This window comes from Scyliorhinus torazame, chromosome 19 (genome assembly GCF_047496885.1).
Source record: "Scyliorhinus torazame isolate Kashiwa2021f chromosome 19, sScyTor2.1, whole genome shotgun sequence".
NCBI classification, from domain to species: Eukaryota; Metazoa; Chordata; class Chondrichthyes; order Carcharhiniformes; family Scyliorhinidae; genus Scyliorhinus; species Scyliorhinus torazame.
The window spans coordinates 124,349,051-124,368,519 of NC_092725.1; the positions used below are offsets into that span (position 1 = coordinate 124,349,051).

The 19,469-nt window shown below is 44.8% G+C and overlaps 1 protein-coding gene across 1 annotated transcript in view; it reads right to left on the minus strand.

Moving 5' to 3' along the window:
- Nucleotides 1–797: 797 nt before the first annotated feature.
- Nucleotides 798–19,469, minus strand: part of acss3 (acyl-CoA synthetase short chain family member 3) — a 90,677-nt gene continuing 72,005 nt past the window's right edge. The window contains exons 12-16 of the mRNA XM_072485159.1: nt 9,830–9,911; nt 7,881–8,003; nt 6,151–6,250; nt 5,877–6,052; nt 798–2,902 (exon numbers count right to left, since the gene is read on the minus strand). Of these exons, the coding sequence (XP_072341260.1) occupies nt 2,825–2,902; nt 5,877–6,052; nt 6,151–6,250; nt 7,881–8,003; nt 9,830–9,911 (559 nt within the window). The 3' untranslated portion in view covers nt 798–2,824. The remainder of the gene's footprint in view (nt 2,903–5,876; nt 6,053–6,150; nt 6,251–7,880; nt 8,004–9,829; nt 9,912–19,469) is intronic.

The window sequence follows — 19,469 nt, forward strand, 5'->3', positions numbered from 1 at the left end:
AGGCAAGCATGCCGTATGCCTTCTTGACTACCTTCTCCACCTGTGTTGCCCCTTTCAATGACCTGTGGATCTGTACTCCTAGATCTCTTTGACTTTCAATACTCTTGAGGGTTCTACCATTCACTGTATATTCCCTACCTGCATTAGCCCTTCCAAAATGCATTACCTCACATTTGTCCGGATTAAACTCCATCTGCCATCTCTCCGCCCAAGTCTCCAGACAATCTAAATCCTGCTGTATCCTCAGACAGTCCTCATCGCTATCCGCAATTCCACCAACCTTTGTGTCGTCTGCAAACTTACTAATCAGACCAGTTACATTTTCCTCCAAATCATTTATATATACTACAAATAGCAAAGGTCCCAGCACTGATCCCTGTGGAACACCACTGGTCACAGCCCTCCAATTAGAAAAGCATCCCTCCATTGCTACCCTCTGCCTTCTATGGCCTAGCCAGTTCTGTATCCACCTTGCCAGTTCACCCCTGATCCCGTGTTACAACTCAAATATATGAGAAATAGAAGAGTGTCTGTGAAATGATGATGAAAAATCATTAGATCTGGTATCACTTTAGGTTTCAAATGCAGATAAACAATTGAAGTGTTGGCTGCTTGTCTCCAGGGATTACATTGACAACTATAACTGTTTATGGCTTTTGATATTTCTCCAAATATTTAAACCCATGATTGATATTTCTATATTAAAATTTACAGATACAACTTCTATCCAAGATAAAGTTCATAAATTGTGCAAGAGGTTTTGAGACCAGACAATAAATTTCGGATGACACTTAACGCAGGGGGCAAAAGGAGATTTTATTAAGCTAACACATTTTATACTTAAAAGAAAGCAGATGATATCTAGTTAAAGTGGGTCTTTGCTTCTCAATGACTCCAATGGCTGTTTCATGACACCTTGCCTCTTGTCTCTATATATGTCATCTTTAAGTCTGCTACGCCAATCCTCTCCAAATGTACTCTTTTGTATTCTACAGCGTCTTGCTGTGTTCTGATGTCGCTTTAATCTTGTCTTTCACTTGTCATGGACAAATGTCTCATGGTCATATACCGAACGAGATAGCCTCAGCATATTACAACCCATCGCTAACGTTTTCCTGTATAGACATTTCCCAAACCCACAACTTCATTTTTAATTCAGATTTCAAGCATCCATAGTATTTTGCTTTTATATTAATAACCTTTACTCATTTAGATGTAGCTTCAAGGTTCACTGATGTATATATTTCAAAGCCTATCCCTTTGATCACAACTGGTAACACAGTTTAGACCATCTGTCCCACTTGCCTCTTTGCTATTCACACTAACACCATCAATTCCTGTTACAGTGTGACTTCGATTTGACTGAAGTCACACAGCCATATGTCCCAAGCATACATTTAGAATTAACCCTATACTTTGCAGGAGTCTGTACAAAACACACATTAAAAAGGAAATGGTAGCACAAATTCCAAAAAGTACAAAAAAATGTAAGAAGGTACACATTTTCTATCCGACTGTAACAACTGGATTTTAAAGGGATTTACTCAAAATTTTGACTTTAAAATATTTTGATGCAGCAAAGAATGAAGAGACATTTTGAAATATTGTTTCCTTTAGTACATTTTTACAAATATAATTTCAGATTGTTTAGATTACCATGGAACATCCAGCCAGATAATTTTATGAATGATGTTCTTTGCAATCAGCTGATTGGTCCATGACCAATAAAGAGCAATAGAGGTGAATGATGCTGAGAATTAATGGTGACTTCTCCTTTGAATGAAGTGGCCATTAAACTCTAGCCATCTCTCTTTATACATCTCTCCCCCTCTCCCACGTATATAATTCCTCATGTTTCTATCCATTTTTCAGCTCTGTAGAAGGGTCATATAGAGCTGCCACTCCCGACGAGTTTATCCAGCATTTTCTGTTTATATTTTAAATATATCTCACTTGCTAAGTAATAGGAACAACGCTGATCCTTTAACGACACATTTTTACCCAAAACTGGCCTGAACATTTTGGTTTAATTTTCCTCAAGGATTTCTCTTAATAATTGGAAATGTAAAACACTATTTCCAGCATAAGCATGTGATTCCAATTTTGCTCCGATTTGCATGATAATATTTGATATTCTTTCTTAAATCCGAGCAAAACCTTAAAATTATTGTTAAGGTAGATATAAAATAAAGGTACTTTTGTGCAACAGTCAGTTTTTTTAAACATTGGTCGGAATTTTCCGGCAGTTCCCATCAGCGGGATATTCCGATCCCGCCGGCGGCGAACCCCCACCGCGGGATAAAACGGGAAACCCTGTTGGCAGCGGCGGGATCTAACAATCCTGCTACTGGCCAATGACAGCCCATCTCCATCCGCCGCAAAGCACACCATGAGGGGGGGTGGAAATCCCTGCCCCTTGATTCGGTACATAAAATCTTTGACCGCAGCTCGAATTTCATTCCATGATCTTTTGAGGAAAATGGAAAATGACCCCATTTAGCAATGGTGTGAAAACCGTTTCACTGATTTCTTCAAGAGACACGTGACCGTCTATTCATAGTACAGATAATACCCGGACGGAAACTAATAAGCAAAATGCTTTAAATATGAATTAAATTTGCAACATTATGGATAAGACATACTATGGATTTGACCCTTTCATGGTGCACAATTACAGATATAAATGTTTATGTTATGTGCTATAAAGTTGAAAATAAAGGCAGAATTTTAAATTTGGTGGTATTCAGTGGTATGCTCAATATGGACACAGCATTGTTGATCACCAAGAAGGAAGCAATCACAATTCATGATATGACAGCAAATGTTAAGGGAAAAAGATTTTCTGCTTCAGAATCACTTCAATTTCTGCGAAAACGTGAGGGTCTTCAATGGTTGATGTTATCTACGGAAGAAGGGAAAAAATTAGTCAACTGGTAGTATAGAACCGGAGTATTGCTGAAAAAGAGAGCTGTCCGGATGGGTGCAAGGTGAAAAGCTTTGATAGCATGTCTCTTTTTCTCAGCAATACTCAAGGTGGATAATGTTAACTATGGCGATAGAAACAGAACATCCAGCAAACTTACCAGAACAATTTTAACACAGTTTTCTAGATCAAACATTGAAAAAGAATTGTTTTCTGCTAACCCATGAAAGGATAGAAAGAAATCCCCAAATCAATTGACCATGATGCTTCAAGTGTATCAGTCCGGTGTAATCTGACAATCCTGGGTAGAGCCCTTTTGATGTATTAACCACACCAATAAAGAGTTGACAAGAAATATAGATACGTTTTCCATAACATTTAGAAATGTGAGAATCCAGTGCTTTAAGGTAATTTTCAGTTTTTATTTATGATTGGGGATGTTATTCAAGGACATAAAATAATCAGCCCATCTTCATTTATCAATTGAGAAGGGCTATTGTGGCATCCGATAGGTGCAAATATTATCCCAGGATTTTCTTAATTACCTTTCAAGTATAAACAGCCAATAGTCTGCAGTCTTTCCGGAGAACTCTCACCTCTAACATCAGAGGATGTAATGTATGATGCCAAAGCAGAGCCAGCGTAAGTGAGAATATAAAAAGACTTATCAAAATGGCACTTTACATTAAGGGAATGGTTTTCCTTTAATGCCCCAGCTCATTGGCATGGTCCTATGATGTGGCACCAGAGAGAGGGGAAATGTGGCAAGTGAAAGGACTGTGGAAGCGCAATCAGAGGTTTGTTGGAACTGGATGTGGACTTTCACACACTGGTAGATAATTTGGGTTTCCCCTCATTGGTAGTTTCCTGGGGTATGTAACATTGAAAGAAAGGGATGGGGCATGGGCCGAACAGAGTGCACAAGGTCCTGGATCTGGCAGAAATGGTCTGTGGGTATCTAAATTAAAACATTGAACATTCAATTCATTATTTTGTGATAGGCTGGTGTCTTCTTGGTCTTGTATCTGCCTTCCTGTCTCTTTCTCCCGTCACCGGTCACTGACTCTCTCTCTTTCTCTCTATCTCTCTCTCAGTATAAGCTGTCATCAATTTGAATTGCCATGTTTTGTTTGATTAACCAAACTTTTTGTTTTGGGCGGAAAGACTCAAATTAAGATAAAGGAAGATACCATTTTGGCCCAGTTTTCTCAGTGAAAATTCCCGTGAAAACCTGGTCTAAACTTTACTCAAATTAGACTTTGGAGTTTACCCTCTGACAGTCTTCCAACCATTTTGAAAACAAGGAAACAGATACTGCTGGAATCTAAAGAGAAAACTGGAGCAGATGGGCAACTAAATACGAAGCATATACTCCTTTATGTTTGGAGCTTTTATCAGTGTGTATTTTGAACTGTTTGACATTGACTCTTTGTTTTCTATTGGTTTGTTTGCCTCAGCGCTCATTCAAGATTTTCTTAAGTACCTTTAGTTTCTTGGCATTTTTCAAACCACTGTTCCCATGTTTCATATGCTAAATATTTCTTCAAATTTGACTGGTTTTGTTTTACTTTTAGCCCATCAAATTAGTTGTTACAGGAACTGGAATGTGCCCTACAATATGCCTGTGGCATAGTGGGGTTGTCACTGAGCTAGTAATCCAGAAACCCAGGGTAATTCTCTCAGGAACCAGGTTTCGATCCCACCACGATAGATGGTGAAATTTGAATTTCAATAAAAATAAATTCCAATGATGAACGTGAAACAATTGTCATAAAAACCCATCTGTTTCACTAATGTCCTCTGGAGATGGAAAACTGCCATGATTATGAATTCATTGGACTGTGCCTTTAAATTTAGTTAAAATGAAGGCCGTTATACGGCTAGTCCAACTCTTTTTGTTTTTGTATATTTAGAGTACCCAATTCATTTTTTCCAATTAAGGGGCAATTTAGCGTGTTCAATCCACCTAGCCTGCACATCTTTTGGGTTGTGGGGGCAAAACCCACGAAACACGGGAAGAATGTGCAAACTCCACACGGACAGTGACCCAGAGCCGGGATCGAACCTGGAACCTCGGCGCTGTGAGACTGCAGTGCTACTACTGCGCCACCGTGCTGCCCCTTACTAGTCCAACTCTTGCCTGACTACAAGCTTGGCCACGTCAGGAAACTCGCTGAGAAAGGTGAAGCTGTCACACCTGGGAACAAAAGGCCAACAATAAATAGACATACCACTCCAAACTTTGGATACAAGAGAAAAGAGAGAGGGTGAAAAAACAAAAGAGCGGCAGGTTCTTTGCAAGCTACTGAAGCCCATTTTTCAGCCATCGTTGTAACCCAGGAGCTTCACCCCGGCATATCCAGGAATGGGATTTTAAAAAGAAATAAAAGCAAAATGTTCCTTTCCGTAAATTAAACTACAAGTTGTCTGCAAAAACAGTATTTATTTAATAGTGTTTATGGCCATTTATTACAGTAACATTCTTAAAACGTTAAATCATGTCCTGTCATTCTTTTCAGAAATTAACTGGAAGTTTAAATGTTTTTGAATCAGTCTCCATGGGGAATCATACCCCTGTATAAACCCATGCAAGAAGATATGTCAAATAAAGACATCACAGGGCAGCACGGTGGTGCAGTGGTTAGCACTGGGACTTTGGCGCTGAGGACCCGGGTTCGAATCCCGGCTCTGCGTCACTGTGCGTGTGGAGTTTGCACATTCTCCCCCTGTTTGCATGGGTTTAACCCCCACAACCCAAAGATGTGCAGGGTAGGCGGATTGGACATGCTAAATTGCCCCTTAATTGGAAAAACAACAATTGGGTATTCTAAATTTTTTTTTTTTTAAAAATAGAGATCACATTGATTTCAAACCGAAGGTGTCATTAACAAAAGGCCAACTTTCAAAAATCAAATACATTGCTCCACAAAATAAAGTAAAAACACCAACTTACTGAGTAAGGTTTGCCATTTGCAGCAGCTGAAAGTGTAGAACGAGGTATTTTGCCAGAACGAGTCTTTGGTAACACCGGCACAAAAACCACTTTCCGAAAAGCAGCAACTGGTCCAATGGAGTCGCGAACAATTTTAACAATCTCTTCTGCGACGTCTCCCAATTCCTCGGTCACACCTGGTTGCATATTTTTCATTAAAGTTGTTGAAGCTATTTATTTACATGTGAAGTGGCGATGCATAACACCATTTAATGGGAAAAATTAATGACCTCACCAGTCCTCAAAACACACAAAGCCAGCGGAACCTGCCCTTTCAAGGAATCTTGGAGGGCTACCACGGCACAGTCTGCTACAGTTGGATGGGTAATGACAGCCTGAAAGAACGTCAGCAAACATATTCAGTAAATTATTCACTTTTTTATTTACTCATCTCAAACATTTTAATAGCAGTCTTCCATTCTATGAATTTTAAAAAATAAGGAATTGGTGACAAAGTACTGTTACCAGTAAATTCATCAAGTGCAGTGTCATCCAGAGGAAAGATACTGCATCAAGACAGGCCACCTATTCACCATAGGGCAACATAACTATATGATGCTATCACAAACAGCGCCGAGGGTTTCCAGAGTGAGAGTCGTGACCCGCAGGTAAGTCGCGGGCAGGCGTCAGAAGGGTTAGGGTCGCGGAGTTAAGGGTCGCGGCGTTGGTGTGTCGGGCCTCAGCACCAGATTTATGGGCCCTTCTTGTTTCCTGGCATGGGATCACACTGTCCTCCTGCTCAGGCCTCAAGAAAATTTAAGGTAAAGTTTTAGTTGAACGGTTTTGTTTTGTAAATACCTTCCTAGCTTTCCTCACGGTGAAGCAGGAATGCGAACTGTGGTATTTTCATGCAGCCAATAGCTTTATTTGAAAGGTCATTGTTGACAGGATTTTAGGTTTGAATCCAGTCACTCATTCTGTGGTAATTAATCCCATAGTGCAATGCTGAAGACACACGAGCAGTGGGGTTATCCTTGAGCACGGGGTGATGTTTATCTGGGAATTGCAGCTTGGATAGGCTATTTTAATTATTCTCAGCATTTATTGGGAGCTGAGATGTATGTGGAATTCTAGTTCAGGATCAGAGATTGTCCTAGTGAGAGAACAATGGTACAGCAAAAGGATGACACCTCCTTTCTGTTCAGTTCCCTCCAGATTTAGTTTCTCTCAATGAAGAGGGCAGCACGGTAACATAGTGATTACCACAGTTGCTTCACAGCTCCAGGGTCCCAGGTTCGATTCCTGGATGGGTCACTGTCTGTGTGGTGTCTGCACATTCTCCCCATGTCTGCGTGGGTTCCCTCCGGGTGCTGCGGTTTCTCTCCCACAGTCCAAAGATGTGTGGATTAGGTGGATTGGCCGTGATAAATTGCCCTTAGTGTCCAAAACGTGCAAGTGGGGGTTACAGGGATAGGGTAGATATGTGGGCTTGAGTAGGGTGCTCTTTGTAAGGGCCGGTGCAGACTCGATGGGCCGAATGGCCTCCTTCTGCACTGCAAATTCTAAGAGGTGGTGGAGGAATTAACTTAACAGGTAACATAACAGACTGGGTGAGAATTTGAAAACCTGTTCAGTCCAGGATAAGGAAGATTGGAATGTAGGAACAGAAATAAACATTCTTCCTCATGGCTGCTCTGCCATTTAATGAGATCATGACTGGTCTATATTTTAACTCCATTTACTCACCTTCGTTTTATAATCCTCAAACCGCTTACTAAACAAAAGCTACCCGTTTCAGTTTGGAAATTTGCTGTTAATCCCCAGCTTTAACAGTTGTTTGTGGGAGGAAGTTCAATATTTTCACCACCCCACTCGAATGACAGGGGGTTGGGGACCTCAGCAGGGTGACAAAATGTTTGAAAAACACTGCCCTAGGTCGCCTGTCACTGATATGCCGGAGGAACAAATTTTGTGAATAGAAAAAGAAAACTAAATGGCGATAAAAAGTTATTAAAGTAATATCACCTCTTCAATAGCACCAGCTGAAATCCTATGACCCGCCACATTGATTACATCATCCACCCGTGACATGACATACAAATATCCATCATTATCGATATAGCCAGCATCCATGGTATCATAGTAACCCTTGAAATAGATATAGGAAAACATTTGAAATCATGGAGACAGGTTTACTTTAATCATTCAAATTTTCCGCTTACTTGTGGAGTACAATTTCCGAATCATGCCCAATGTGATAGTTTAGTATCACCTCAACTTCTCTGATAAATACAGTAAAATACAAGTGAAGAGGGCATTCAGTACAGCGGATACCTCCATCACACTGTGTTGACTCAACAATATCACAATCATGAAGCTCTTGCTTGAGGGTTCTGCCTGCCTGGTACTCTTAACAACAAAGCTGAAAAAGAAGTCATTTTATTAAAGGCTTCCAGCTTACCAAGGAGTCTCCAGGTCAATGCACATACAATAGCTTGCTCGGAAAACTCTGCTCACATTTTGATAGCTGGGAGAATTCCCAACATTCTAAGTAAAACAACCCACAACATTCTAAAAAAAAAAAAAAAAAACCTCAGTTTGTCCTATCTCCCAATGTTAAGAGATCCTTTAAAAAAGTACCAGAATCTGGTTCTGGATCCACAGCTTTACCTAAAGCTAATAAGCTCTGCCTTAGGGGTCATCCCCTATCTGTTTATCAAGTTTTGTGGAAATACATCCATTAATTGTTGAGATATAGGCCTGAATTTACATCCTTGAGGTAGGTAGGGGGAATTGGGAAAATTCCTGCTTGTGGAGAAAGTGCTCACAAAGGTGGAGCCTTCATGTTGAGGGACGGGTGCGGGCTGGAGTTGAGCCAGCCAACCCAGGAAGAGGTGCGGTACAGAGGAGAGCTATTTAAAAGGCCTTCTTCAATGCCATGGGGATGTTAAAATAAGGACAAGAGTCCTCCATCCCTCACTCCTCAATATTAGAGTACTATAACACCTGCTCCCCAGAGGAATCGTTTTTCTATTGACAGTTCCTCTGATCTCTGTTGTCAATTCCACAATGTATGTTTACACAAGTTACGTGCTTTCAAGGGATTGTGGTTTGTGTTTTTTGAGGCTTTAAAGGGCCTGGATAATTGACACCTTTAGTAGCTTGGAAATCAGGCTTATATCAAACGTAGGAGAAAGTTTTCAATGAATTGCATTTTTAAAAAAGATTCTTTCCTCCCCACACATTAGACTATGTACTATAGTGTTCAGTGGTTCAAGAAATTGTGCAATCCCCGAAGCAGGAATTGCCCGCCATTTTTAAAGGGCTCCCGAGGTAAAGGGTTCATGAGTCAACCTGACTCAGTGGAAATCCCGGCCATGTTGTTTATGAACAGACAAAGAGACTTCACAACTATGGTCTAAAACATGACTCCGCCCACCTTCAGAGGCAGAGGTTAGAAGCTTGTGTCCCAGGACAGAGATCAGCTATTATCACAACTATACAGTAAGAATTTATATCCTGCTATTGATGGAACGGCGTCACGGTTAGGTTATCAAAAAGCCCAACCAGCAGAGGCCCAAGATTATGTCTTGGTGCCTGGAGCAGCATTTCTGCTACATGATCCAGGCTGCAGGCAGATTCCAATAACTTAACTAAAGTCCCAGTTGTCTATTTAAATGAGAACACTATTACCATCCTGTGGCTGTCATTATAACCTGCCTATTAATAGTGGGATTAAGACAACAGGATCAGAGGGAAAGCTGCACAGAGTATTTTACCTCATTGTCCACATAGTTTCTGCTAGCTGTTGATATGTTAAAATCTCCTTCTGGATGCTAAAATTAGAAAATATTCCAAACACCAGCCCTTACTTGGAGTATAATAATTCAACAAAAATCCTCAAATGCTAAACGGTTTTCTCATCTTACATTCACATCAAAAGGGACCTTTTCTTTTAGAAGTATCACACTTACTGGATATTTAGTGAAGTAAAGCTCCTTGAACAATTTTTCATTTTCCCAAAGTGTAGCAAATGCACCTGGAGGCAAAGGTAACCTTAAAGGAAACAATGGTGTTAAAATAGGGAAAATAGTGTGCAAAGTAGTTTTTTTTATATTTTCACCGGGTATGATTGTCACTGGCTCGGCCATTCCCAATTGCCATTGAGAAGGTGATGGTGAGATACAATTTTCAATCATTGCATTCCATGTGGCACAGGTACACCCACAGTGCTGTTAGGAAGGGAGTTCCAGCATCTTGACCCAGCAACAGTGAAGAGACGGGGATATATTTCCAAGTCAAGATGGTGTATGGCTTGGAGAAGAACTCGTGGTGGTGCTCCCATGCATCTGCTGCCTTTCGCCTTCTAGGTGGTAGAGATTGTGGATTTGGAAGGTGCCGTTAAAGGAGCCTTGGTGAGCTGCTGCAGTGCATCTTGCAGATGGTACACACTGCTGCCACTGTGTGAGATGCCGGAATGATGGTGGATGGGGTGCCAATCAAGTGGGCCACTTTTTTCTGGGTGGTATCAAGCTTCTTGAGTGGACTTATCCAGGCAATGGAGATGCAACAAATCACATTTGTAACCATGTTGGAATTTGCTTTGGACATTCTCAGAGAAGAGGAAATGATGTGGGTAAACCAGTTATGGCCCATGTACAGGAGATCTAATACACATGGTTCCAATGAGAACTAAATTTACAATTGTACCACTATCAATTGGAGACACACATTCAAGACTATTGCAATATTTTGACTTGCATTGGAAATAGGTCACTTACTCGAGAGATTGTCCTTATTCATCAATATTGATGAAAGTATAAATGGTTGACACAAACAAACAAACAGAGGGAAAAGGGCAAGGAAAATAAAAGAAAAGAAAAGAATAAGGATCTTTGATTCAGGTGGGTGTCTTCCAGTTAGTTTCTTTCTCAGGGTTAGGCCTTTTGTTGGGTACTTTCCGTTCCTTCATCGTGTAATAACCTTCACTGCAGACCCACGGAGACAGCAGGCAACTGATAGCAGAGAGAGGGAGAAAACACAGCTCCTCTTCCTCCGAGGCTCAGGCTTCTGATGGTTTTCTCTGGCAAGGTAGTCTATCGTTTCTGTAGCTTCAGGATCCTTTTAAGTTTACAGCAAAGATGTGCCAGGCACTCCCTGGTTTAATACCAATAAAGCAATTCTTCGGCAAGACCGAGAGAGCATTCCTTCTCCTTCCGCCAGGCTCTCTCTCTGAAAGCATCACACAGGAACCAATCGCTGACTGTTGTCAGGCAGAACACGGTCCCTGGGCAACCCACAGGCTGCCAGTTAGCCAATTCCTCCAAAACCAGTTCCTACGATTCACTCGGCACTGACGAGCGTGGTTGCTCCTCCCCAAAATACAAAACCTAGGAACACACTGTACTAGCAAACACTTTACTGCTTAAAGGCACATTCCAATTATGGTTCCATGGACCAAAAATAATCAAAATAAAATGGGAACAAAGGAAATAAACAGGATGGACTCTTACACCTTCCAAAGTCTTTGAAAGTCAGAATTCCATTCTTGAATCAATCTTTTATTCCTGCTTCCACTCCATTACTTTCGCTGTCTCCCAAGGATCTAGCATCAGTGCCTTCCTATTTCCTATCTACATGCGGTCCCTCAGTGATGTCACCTGTCAGATGTATGCTGGTGACATGCAACTCTACCCTATCGTCACTTCTCCCAATCCCCGCACTTCCCTAAATAATCAGACTGCTTGTCCAACATCCTGGACAGGATAAACAGAGCGTTTTGCCAACAAAATATTGACGAAAGACATTGGTGCAAATTTTCCGTCTGAGAGACTAATTGCTGATGCCGGGAGTGAATTGCGAGTGTTATGCGTGGACAAAAGCGGTGCCAGTCCTGGATCGATTCAGGTCCCGTTAATGGGCTAACACAGGCGCCATGTAGAACTCGCGCAATTGTAATGGATGCCAACCCTTATACCAGCCAAATGATTGCACTAGAGCACACCCGTCCTGTTAATGGGTTGGCTGAGGCCAGAGGGTACCCAGTGGGGTGGCCTGCGGCGGGCACTCATACGACCTGTAACTTTAACTTCCCAGTGGGCAACCAGTGACATGGCTGTCTTGCAGGCTGCGGTAATGGCAGTCCGTGCCCCACCACCTCGATCCCATGACCCACCTCCAAGCCGCCCCCCGCCACTCCCCTCCAGTCCAGACTGACATCCGCCCCATCCCCCTGGCCAGCGGCACAACTGTCAGCCCACAATAGCGATTTTGGACACTGTCTGTACCCCCTCCCACACCCTCAGCAGCCACGGAGCCAGTTTCCCAATTTGACATACCACAAGTGAACCTTACCATTGGTAATTCCTCCTGTCAGAAGCAGAGCATTGCAGAAGGCTCGGAAAATGCTGGATCGGGCCCATTAATGATATGCCAACAACCTTTACTGTACAATTTGCATGCCCTGGCCGGTGTAAGGTATAGAACGCATTCACTCCATTGTCAAGGCACCGGAGCATGGCCTTGCATTTGCCGCCAGCGTCAACCTCGATTTTCGGCTGACACCGAATTCTCTGCCCAATTGTGTTTCCCGATTCCGGCGTCGGCCGAGCATGGGCCATTCCTTAGCAACTGACTCCACCCCTTAGCAACTGGGTCCACCCCTTAGCAACTGACCCCACCCCTTAGCACCTGACCCCACCCCTTAGCACCTGACCCCACCCCTTAGCACCTGACTCCACCCCTTAGCACCTGACTCCACCCCTTAGCACCTGACTCCACCCCTTAGCACCTGACTCCACCCCTTAGCACCCGACTCCACCCCTTAGCACCCGACTCCACCCCTTAGCACCCGACTCCACCCCTTAGCACCTGACTCCACCCCTTAGCACCTGACTCCACCCCTTAGCGCCTGACTCCACCCCTTAGCACCTGACTCCACCCTTTAGCACCTGACTCCACCCCTTAGCACCTGACTCCACCCCTTAGCACCTGACTCCACCCCTTAGCAACTGACTCCACCCCTTAGCAACTGACTCCACCCCTTAGCAACTGACTCCACCCCTTAGCAACTGACTCCACCCCTTAGCAACTGACTCCACCCCTTAGCAACTGACTCCACCCCGGGGTTTTTTAATTTTTAAAATTAATTTACAGGATGAGGGGATCGCTGGTTCGGCCAGCATTTATTGCTCATCTCTAGTTGCCCTTTAGAAGGTGGTGGCGAGTTGCCTTCTTGAACCGCTGCAGTCCCTAAGGTGTAGGTACACCCAATGTGCTGTTAGAGAGCTAACTCCAGGATTTTGCCCCAGCAACAATTCAGAAATGGCGATATATTTCCAAGTCAGGATAGTGAGTGACTTGGAGGGGAACTTCCAGGTGGTGGTGTTCGCAGGTATCTGCTGCTCTTGCCCTTCTAGATGGTAGTGGTCGTGAGTTTGGAAGGTCTCAGGAGCCTTGGAGAGTAACTGCAGTGCATCTTTGAATGGTGCGCATGGCTGCCACTGTTCGTTGGTGGGTGGAGGGTTTGAATGTTTGTGGAAAGGGGAGAAATTAAGTGGGCTGCTTTGTCCTGGATGGTGCTGAGCTTCTTGAATGTTGTTGGAGCTGCACTCATCCAGACAAGTGGAGCGTATTTGATTACACACCTGTCTTGTGCCTTGTAGATGGTTGACAGGTTTTGGGGGAGAGTTTTGGGCGAGGGGTCATGAATTGAGTTACTCGCTGTAGTATTCTGAGCCTTTGACTTGCCCTGGTAGCTACAGTATTAATATGGTTAGTCCAGTTCGGTTTCTGATCAATGGTAAACCCCTGGATGCTGATTGTGGGGGATTGAGCGATGGTAATGCCATTGAATGTCAAGGGACGATGGGAGATGGTCATTGCCTGGCACTTGTGTGGCATGAATGTAACTTGCCACTTGTCAGCCCAAGCCTGGATATTGTCCACCTCTTGCTACATTTGGACATGGGCTGCTTCATTATCTGAGGACTCACGGATGGTGCTGAACATTGTGCAGTCATCCGCAACATCCCCACTTCTGACCTTATGATGGAAGGGAGGTCATTGATGAAGCAGCTGAAGATGGTTGGGCCGAGGACACTATCCTGAGAAACTCCTGCAGTGATGTCGTGGAGCTGAGATGATTGACCTCCAACCACCACAACCATCTTCCTTTGTGCCTGGTATGATTCTAACCAGCAGAGTTTCCCCCTGATTCCCACTGACTGCAGTTTAGCAAGGGCTCCCTTGATGCCATACAAATGCTGCCTTGATGTCAAGGGCAGTCCTCTCACTTCACCTCTGGCATTCAGCTCTTTTGTCCATGTTTGAACCAAGGCTGTAATGAGGTCAGGGGTTGAGTGGCTCTGGCAGAACCCAAACTGAGTGCCCGTGAGCTGGTCATTGCTGAGTAAGTGGCCCTTGATGGCACTGTTGATGAATCCATCCATCACTTTGCTGACAATGGAGAGTAGACTGATAGGGGGTTAATTGGCTGGGTTGGATGCGTCCTGTTCCTTGTATACAGGACTCACCTAGGCAATTTTCTACATTGCCAGGTAGAGTTCCATGACAGGCATGATAAAAACGATTAAATTTGGAATGGAACAGATCTCCGAAGATTTCCCCTCGTTGATAAAGCTGAACGAAATTCTCTGCCAGTAGATTACAATACTTTCACAAAACCTCGCAGCACTGTACTGGCCCCAACGTGTCAAAAGCTTCTTCAAGATGCATATAGAATATTCATTAAATGATTTTGCCAAGTGGACCTCATTGCATCTTCACACCTTTGTGACTGTTTCATTTGGCTAATGGGCCAGGGCGACAGAGGGTAAACCTGCTTTCCTAGGTGATAGTGTTGCTGTCTGCCTTCCCCTTCAAGTGGACGAGACAATGGAGGGGTGTCCTAAACCAAGCTACCATCATTATCCTCTGTTGGAAAACAAACAGTGACCTGCATGCTCGTCCTTGTTTACTGACTTACCCGAGTACTGGTGAAGTAAGCCCCCTTGTGGTGCGATGAGGTCACAGGACTGTGTGAGCAGGAGGCTGGCTGGAGATGTCGATGCCAAGAGTAACGCTCAGGTTTTGGGAAAGCCTACAATGTGAAAACATTGGACGAATTCTCCTGCCAGTTTTCCCATGGAGAAACGTGAGAAAATATTTACCCTGGCGAGCAATGCAATTGTTCCATGAAAATTGACTCAGATCTCTGGTATCCCTGGAGTAGCTTGAAATTAACCTGGAGCTTACAAACCCATAGCTGTGGTGACCGTGGCAACCACGAGCACGGTCATCCATGCGAGGGAGATTATGTAGGTCAGCTTCATTTAGAAGAAGAAAATGCATTTGTTACATCCAATGGCAGTTTTCCTCAGATAATAGGTAAGAATGGATGTGGGCTGTTCACCCCTACAGCAGCAATCAACATGTTGCTGCTAAATATCTCTGTAAAAATTGTTTAGGATTGGTGCCCTCTGCTGTCCAATTTAAATTACTCTCCCTTTTTCGCAGTTACTTGTGCAAAATACATTTTGCATGAGAAACATTAGAAAAGTATTTTACCACCATTGCCATTTATTTCAATATTTATACGTTTTATGTGGGAAAACTTCAGCCTGTTTTAAAAATCCACTTTGTGCATTGTACAGAATAGGTAGGAAACCAGCTGAATATTGATTTTCACACGATTATCCAGCCCTATGGTTTGTTTCAAGCCAGTGCCCACAGTTACAGAGAACAGAAAAACTACCCTCCAGTTATATTCCATATATTGGATCACGAAAGAACTAGACCTTTTTGAACACCAAAGACAATCTATTGTACTCCTCAAAACAGATCAAATGTGTCCACACGTTATATCCTCTGGATAAGAGTGGCTTAGCAATTTCAACTGATTTTACTGATTTTTAGGGCAGCACGGTAGCACAAGTGGATAGCACGGTGGCTTCACAGCACCAGGGTACCAGGTTCGATTCCCTGCTGGGTCACTGTCTTTGCAGAGTTCTCCCCGTGTCTGCGTGGGTTTGCTCCGGGTGCTTCGGTTTCCTCCCACAGTCCAAAGACGTGCAGGTTAGGTGGATTGGCCATGATAAATTGCCCTTGGTGTCCAAAAAGGTTAAGAGTGTCCAAAAAGGTTAGGAGGGGTTATTGGGATAGGGTGGAAGTGAGGGCTTAAGTGGGTCGGTGCAGACTCGATGGGCCGAATGGCCTCCTTCTGCACTGTATGTTCTCTGTTCTATGTACAACATATTCATTTAATTATTTTTCAGTTAACCATTTCTACCATTTTCGAATAAGTCACAACTAATTATGAATTATGCATCAATCACAGCCCATTATAAATTGCAATAGACTTAGTTTATTCAATGCAATTTAATCGGAATGACTTGGTAATTCATATTTGAATCACTTAATCATTCAAATTTGAATTGTGCATAAAGAGATGTTCTACCTTTGAATGCAAATGTTCAATACAAATGACTGAATTCAGTCAAAAATTACTTCCAATCAACAGGTTATATTCAATTAAGTGTCGGACTAAGGAGCCTTTGAACTGAAATCAATGGGAATCAGTGGGGGATGTGGGGGGAGGACTCTCAATGTCTAGAGGCACAAAGTAAGATTATGTGACTGCTGGAGGCAAATCATCTCACATCAGGACATCAATGCAATAGGTCCGCAGGCTAACATCCATATTTTCATCGTGTGCACCAAAACATCACGAATTGGGATGTTTGCTGATGATTTCAGCGATCTGTTCCATTCAAAACTCTTTAGAAGATGGCGCATTCCACATGGACAGGCAGCAAGTTCTGGCTTTACCGATAAACAGTGAGCAACATTTGTGACAGGCAATAATCATCTCCAACACAAGGGCAACCATCTCCCCTGATATTTAATGGGATTATCACCAAATCCTTCCCACAATCAAAATCGCAACTGGGCCAGAGTGGTTACTAGAGCAGGTCACAGAGGCAGGGTATTCTCCCATGAGTGGCTCACCTCCTGACTCCCCAAATCTTTTCCATCACATACAAAGCAGGAGTCATGAATGTGATGGAACACTCTACACTGGATGGATTTAGCGGTGACAACACAGAACACCATTCAGAACAAGGCAGTCTGCTTGATTGGCACCTCATCCAATTGCTTAAACAACTACTTCTCCACTATTGGATGGCTTCAGTGTGTACAAAATACAGTGCGCACAGTACAGTGCACTGCAGCAACTCACTATCTGTCCTACCAAACACTTTCAGGACAGATTATGCTGTGGCTTCTATCCTGAAATCAATTTCACTCCATTAGACTGTGAGCAGCCTCTAGCCTCACAGCGGCAGGCTATTTCAAATGAGGAATTAGCCTTGTTAGTTGTGATAGGACTTCACACTCCTTAACTCTCAAGTGCCAGGTACAGAAAGCTTTGATGCCTAAACTGTGTGCCTGAACCCGAGGAGCATCAGCTGCCAACAATCAGACACTTAAGGGCAGGGCTCCACCACTGAGGACCCTCTCGCGGCCAAAGGGTAAGTGTGTGGACGAGCAGAGGGCAGCTGAGCATGGCCTCCCTAATCTTTCTGCCGGAGTCTGGGGGCTCTTGATGTGGCCGGGGGGGGTGTGTGCAGAGCGAGGTTTGCCAGCACAACTGGCTCGCTCGATGGCACTTGTGAGAGAAAGCGGGAAGTCATGGTAAGGGTGTGGGAGGCTTGGGGGATTTGAGGAATTCCGGGGTGGAAGCCCTATCTGACTGTTGGTCTCTCATTCTCCAATTCCTTCCAGATATACCGATGTTTGCTGGAGATGTCTGCGGAGTCTGCCCTCGTTGCGCTTCTGGCAGCCCAGGCCGGCAGATTTTGGAGACAGCAGCAACACCAACACAAGCTGCAGGCTATATCGCATGTGCAGGGGGCCGGCGCACACCCTGAAGACCTGGCCGCCCATCAGGTTGAGGAGGGACATAGATGGGGAGGCCAGTGACGGACCAAGATGCACAGGCACCGTTGGTCATTCAATGAGCTGAGACACCATGTGCTGCAGAAGATACATTATTCGATAGGGTGGGAAATGGGTTTGCGTGGAGTTCTCTTTCAGAGGGTCAGTACAGACTCAATGGGCCGAATGGCCTCCTTCTGCACTGTAGGGATTCTATGATTCCGATGTCTCAGCAGGGAGACAATGTGGCACCAGTGCCACGCCCTCGCGGGCATAGCACCCCGTGGAGAACACCTGCTTCCAGTAGTCATGATGCTCACTGCAGCCCTGAACCTTTATGTCGCCAGAGAGGGCTCGAACGGGGACCTGTGTGGCATACCCCAACCCTCCCAACGACAGGTTCATCCGGGAGGTTACGAATGCTCAGTATGCTCGGGCATCCAACTATATCACCTTCCAGCTCGACTAGGTCCATTCTTGGGGCTGCAGGATTCGGTTCCATTGCCGGGATGCCCCAGGTCCAGGGGATAATCGACGCACGCAAGTTACCCTGCGAGCACCGGGCATCAAGGAGTTCCCTATATTAATAGGAAGCGGTTATACTCCCTGAACGTTCAGATCGTATGTGACCGCCGCCGCAGAATCATGCACGTGTGCCCGCTACCCTGGTAGTGGGTATGGCAGCTACATCCTGGGGTACTCGGAGACAGCCGGTGTCTTCGAGAACCACCTCAACATGACAGGTTGGCTCTTGGGGGACACCAGATACCCGCTGAGGCCATGGCTGATGATGCCGTTGCAGAGGCCTGAGACCCATTACAACAAGGTCCATGTTGCCACCCGTGCTTTCATTGAGCGGTGCATCGGCCTGCTAGAAATGTGGTTCTGATGCCTTGACTGTTCTGGGATGCCTTGTAGTACACTCCCCAGAGGGTCTCCTACTTGTTTGGTCTGCTGTGCCCTTCACAATCTGGCACAGCAGCGGGGCGACACGCTGGAGGAGGGTGGCGGCATGCCACCTTGTCTGTGGAGGAGGAGGAGGCAGTCCAGGATGGGCTGGAGGGCAAGCCCGAGGAGGAGCCGGAGAACATGCGGTCGCGAGGGCCCGACTTGCGAGGAGGACCAGGGAGGCCTTCATTGTTTCCAGATTCTCCTAGGACAAGGCTGTGTCCATCAGCTCAACCAGCACCCCCCACCCCCGCATCTTCCCTCCCTCCCAAACCCCACTCCACTCCCCTCCCTCCCTTCCCCACCATTCCCCTCCCTCCAAAACCCCCCTCCCTCCAAAACCCCCCTCACCCCAATCCCCTCCCTCCCCCAAATCCTCCCTCTCCCCTAATCCCCACCGTCCCCCCAATCCCCCCTCCCAAACTCCGCCCCTTATTCCAAGGGTCTGTGTAACATCACTCCAGTGTGTTGGGCCTGTCTCAGCACTGTCAGCGGGTCACCATGACCACTCCCTTTGTCGAAAACCCTGGTCCTTCTCAGATTCTGATAATGTCTGACCCATCTCTCTGCTGACAATGCACTCACGCCCAGCCTTGAGAGCTTGGACCACTATGCCCGGGGGGGTCAGGGTGCGGGCAGGCCTGCTGTGAAGATTAACGTGACAGAGGCTTCCCACGTATCAGGTGTAACATGTTTTAATAGTGAACATTTTAAGGGGCAGCATGGTGG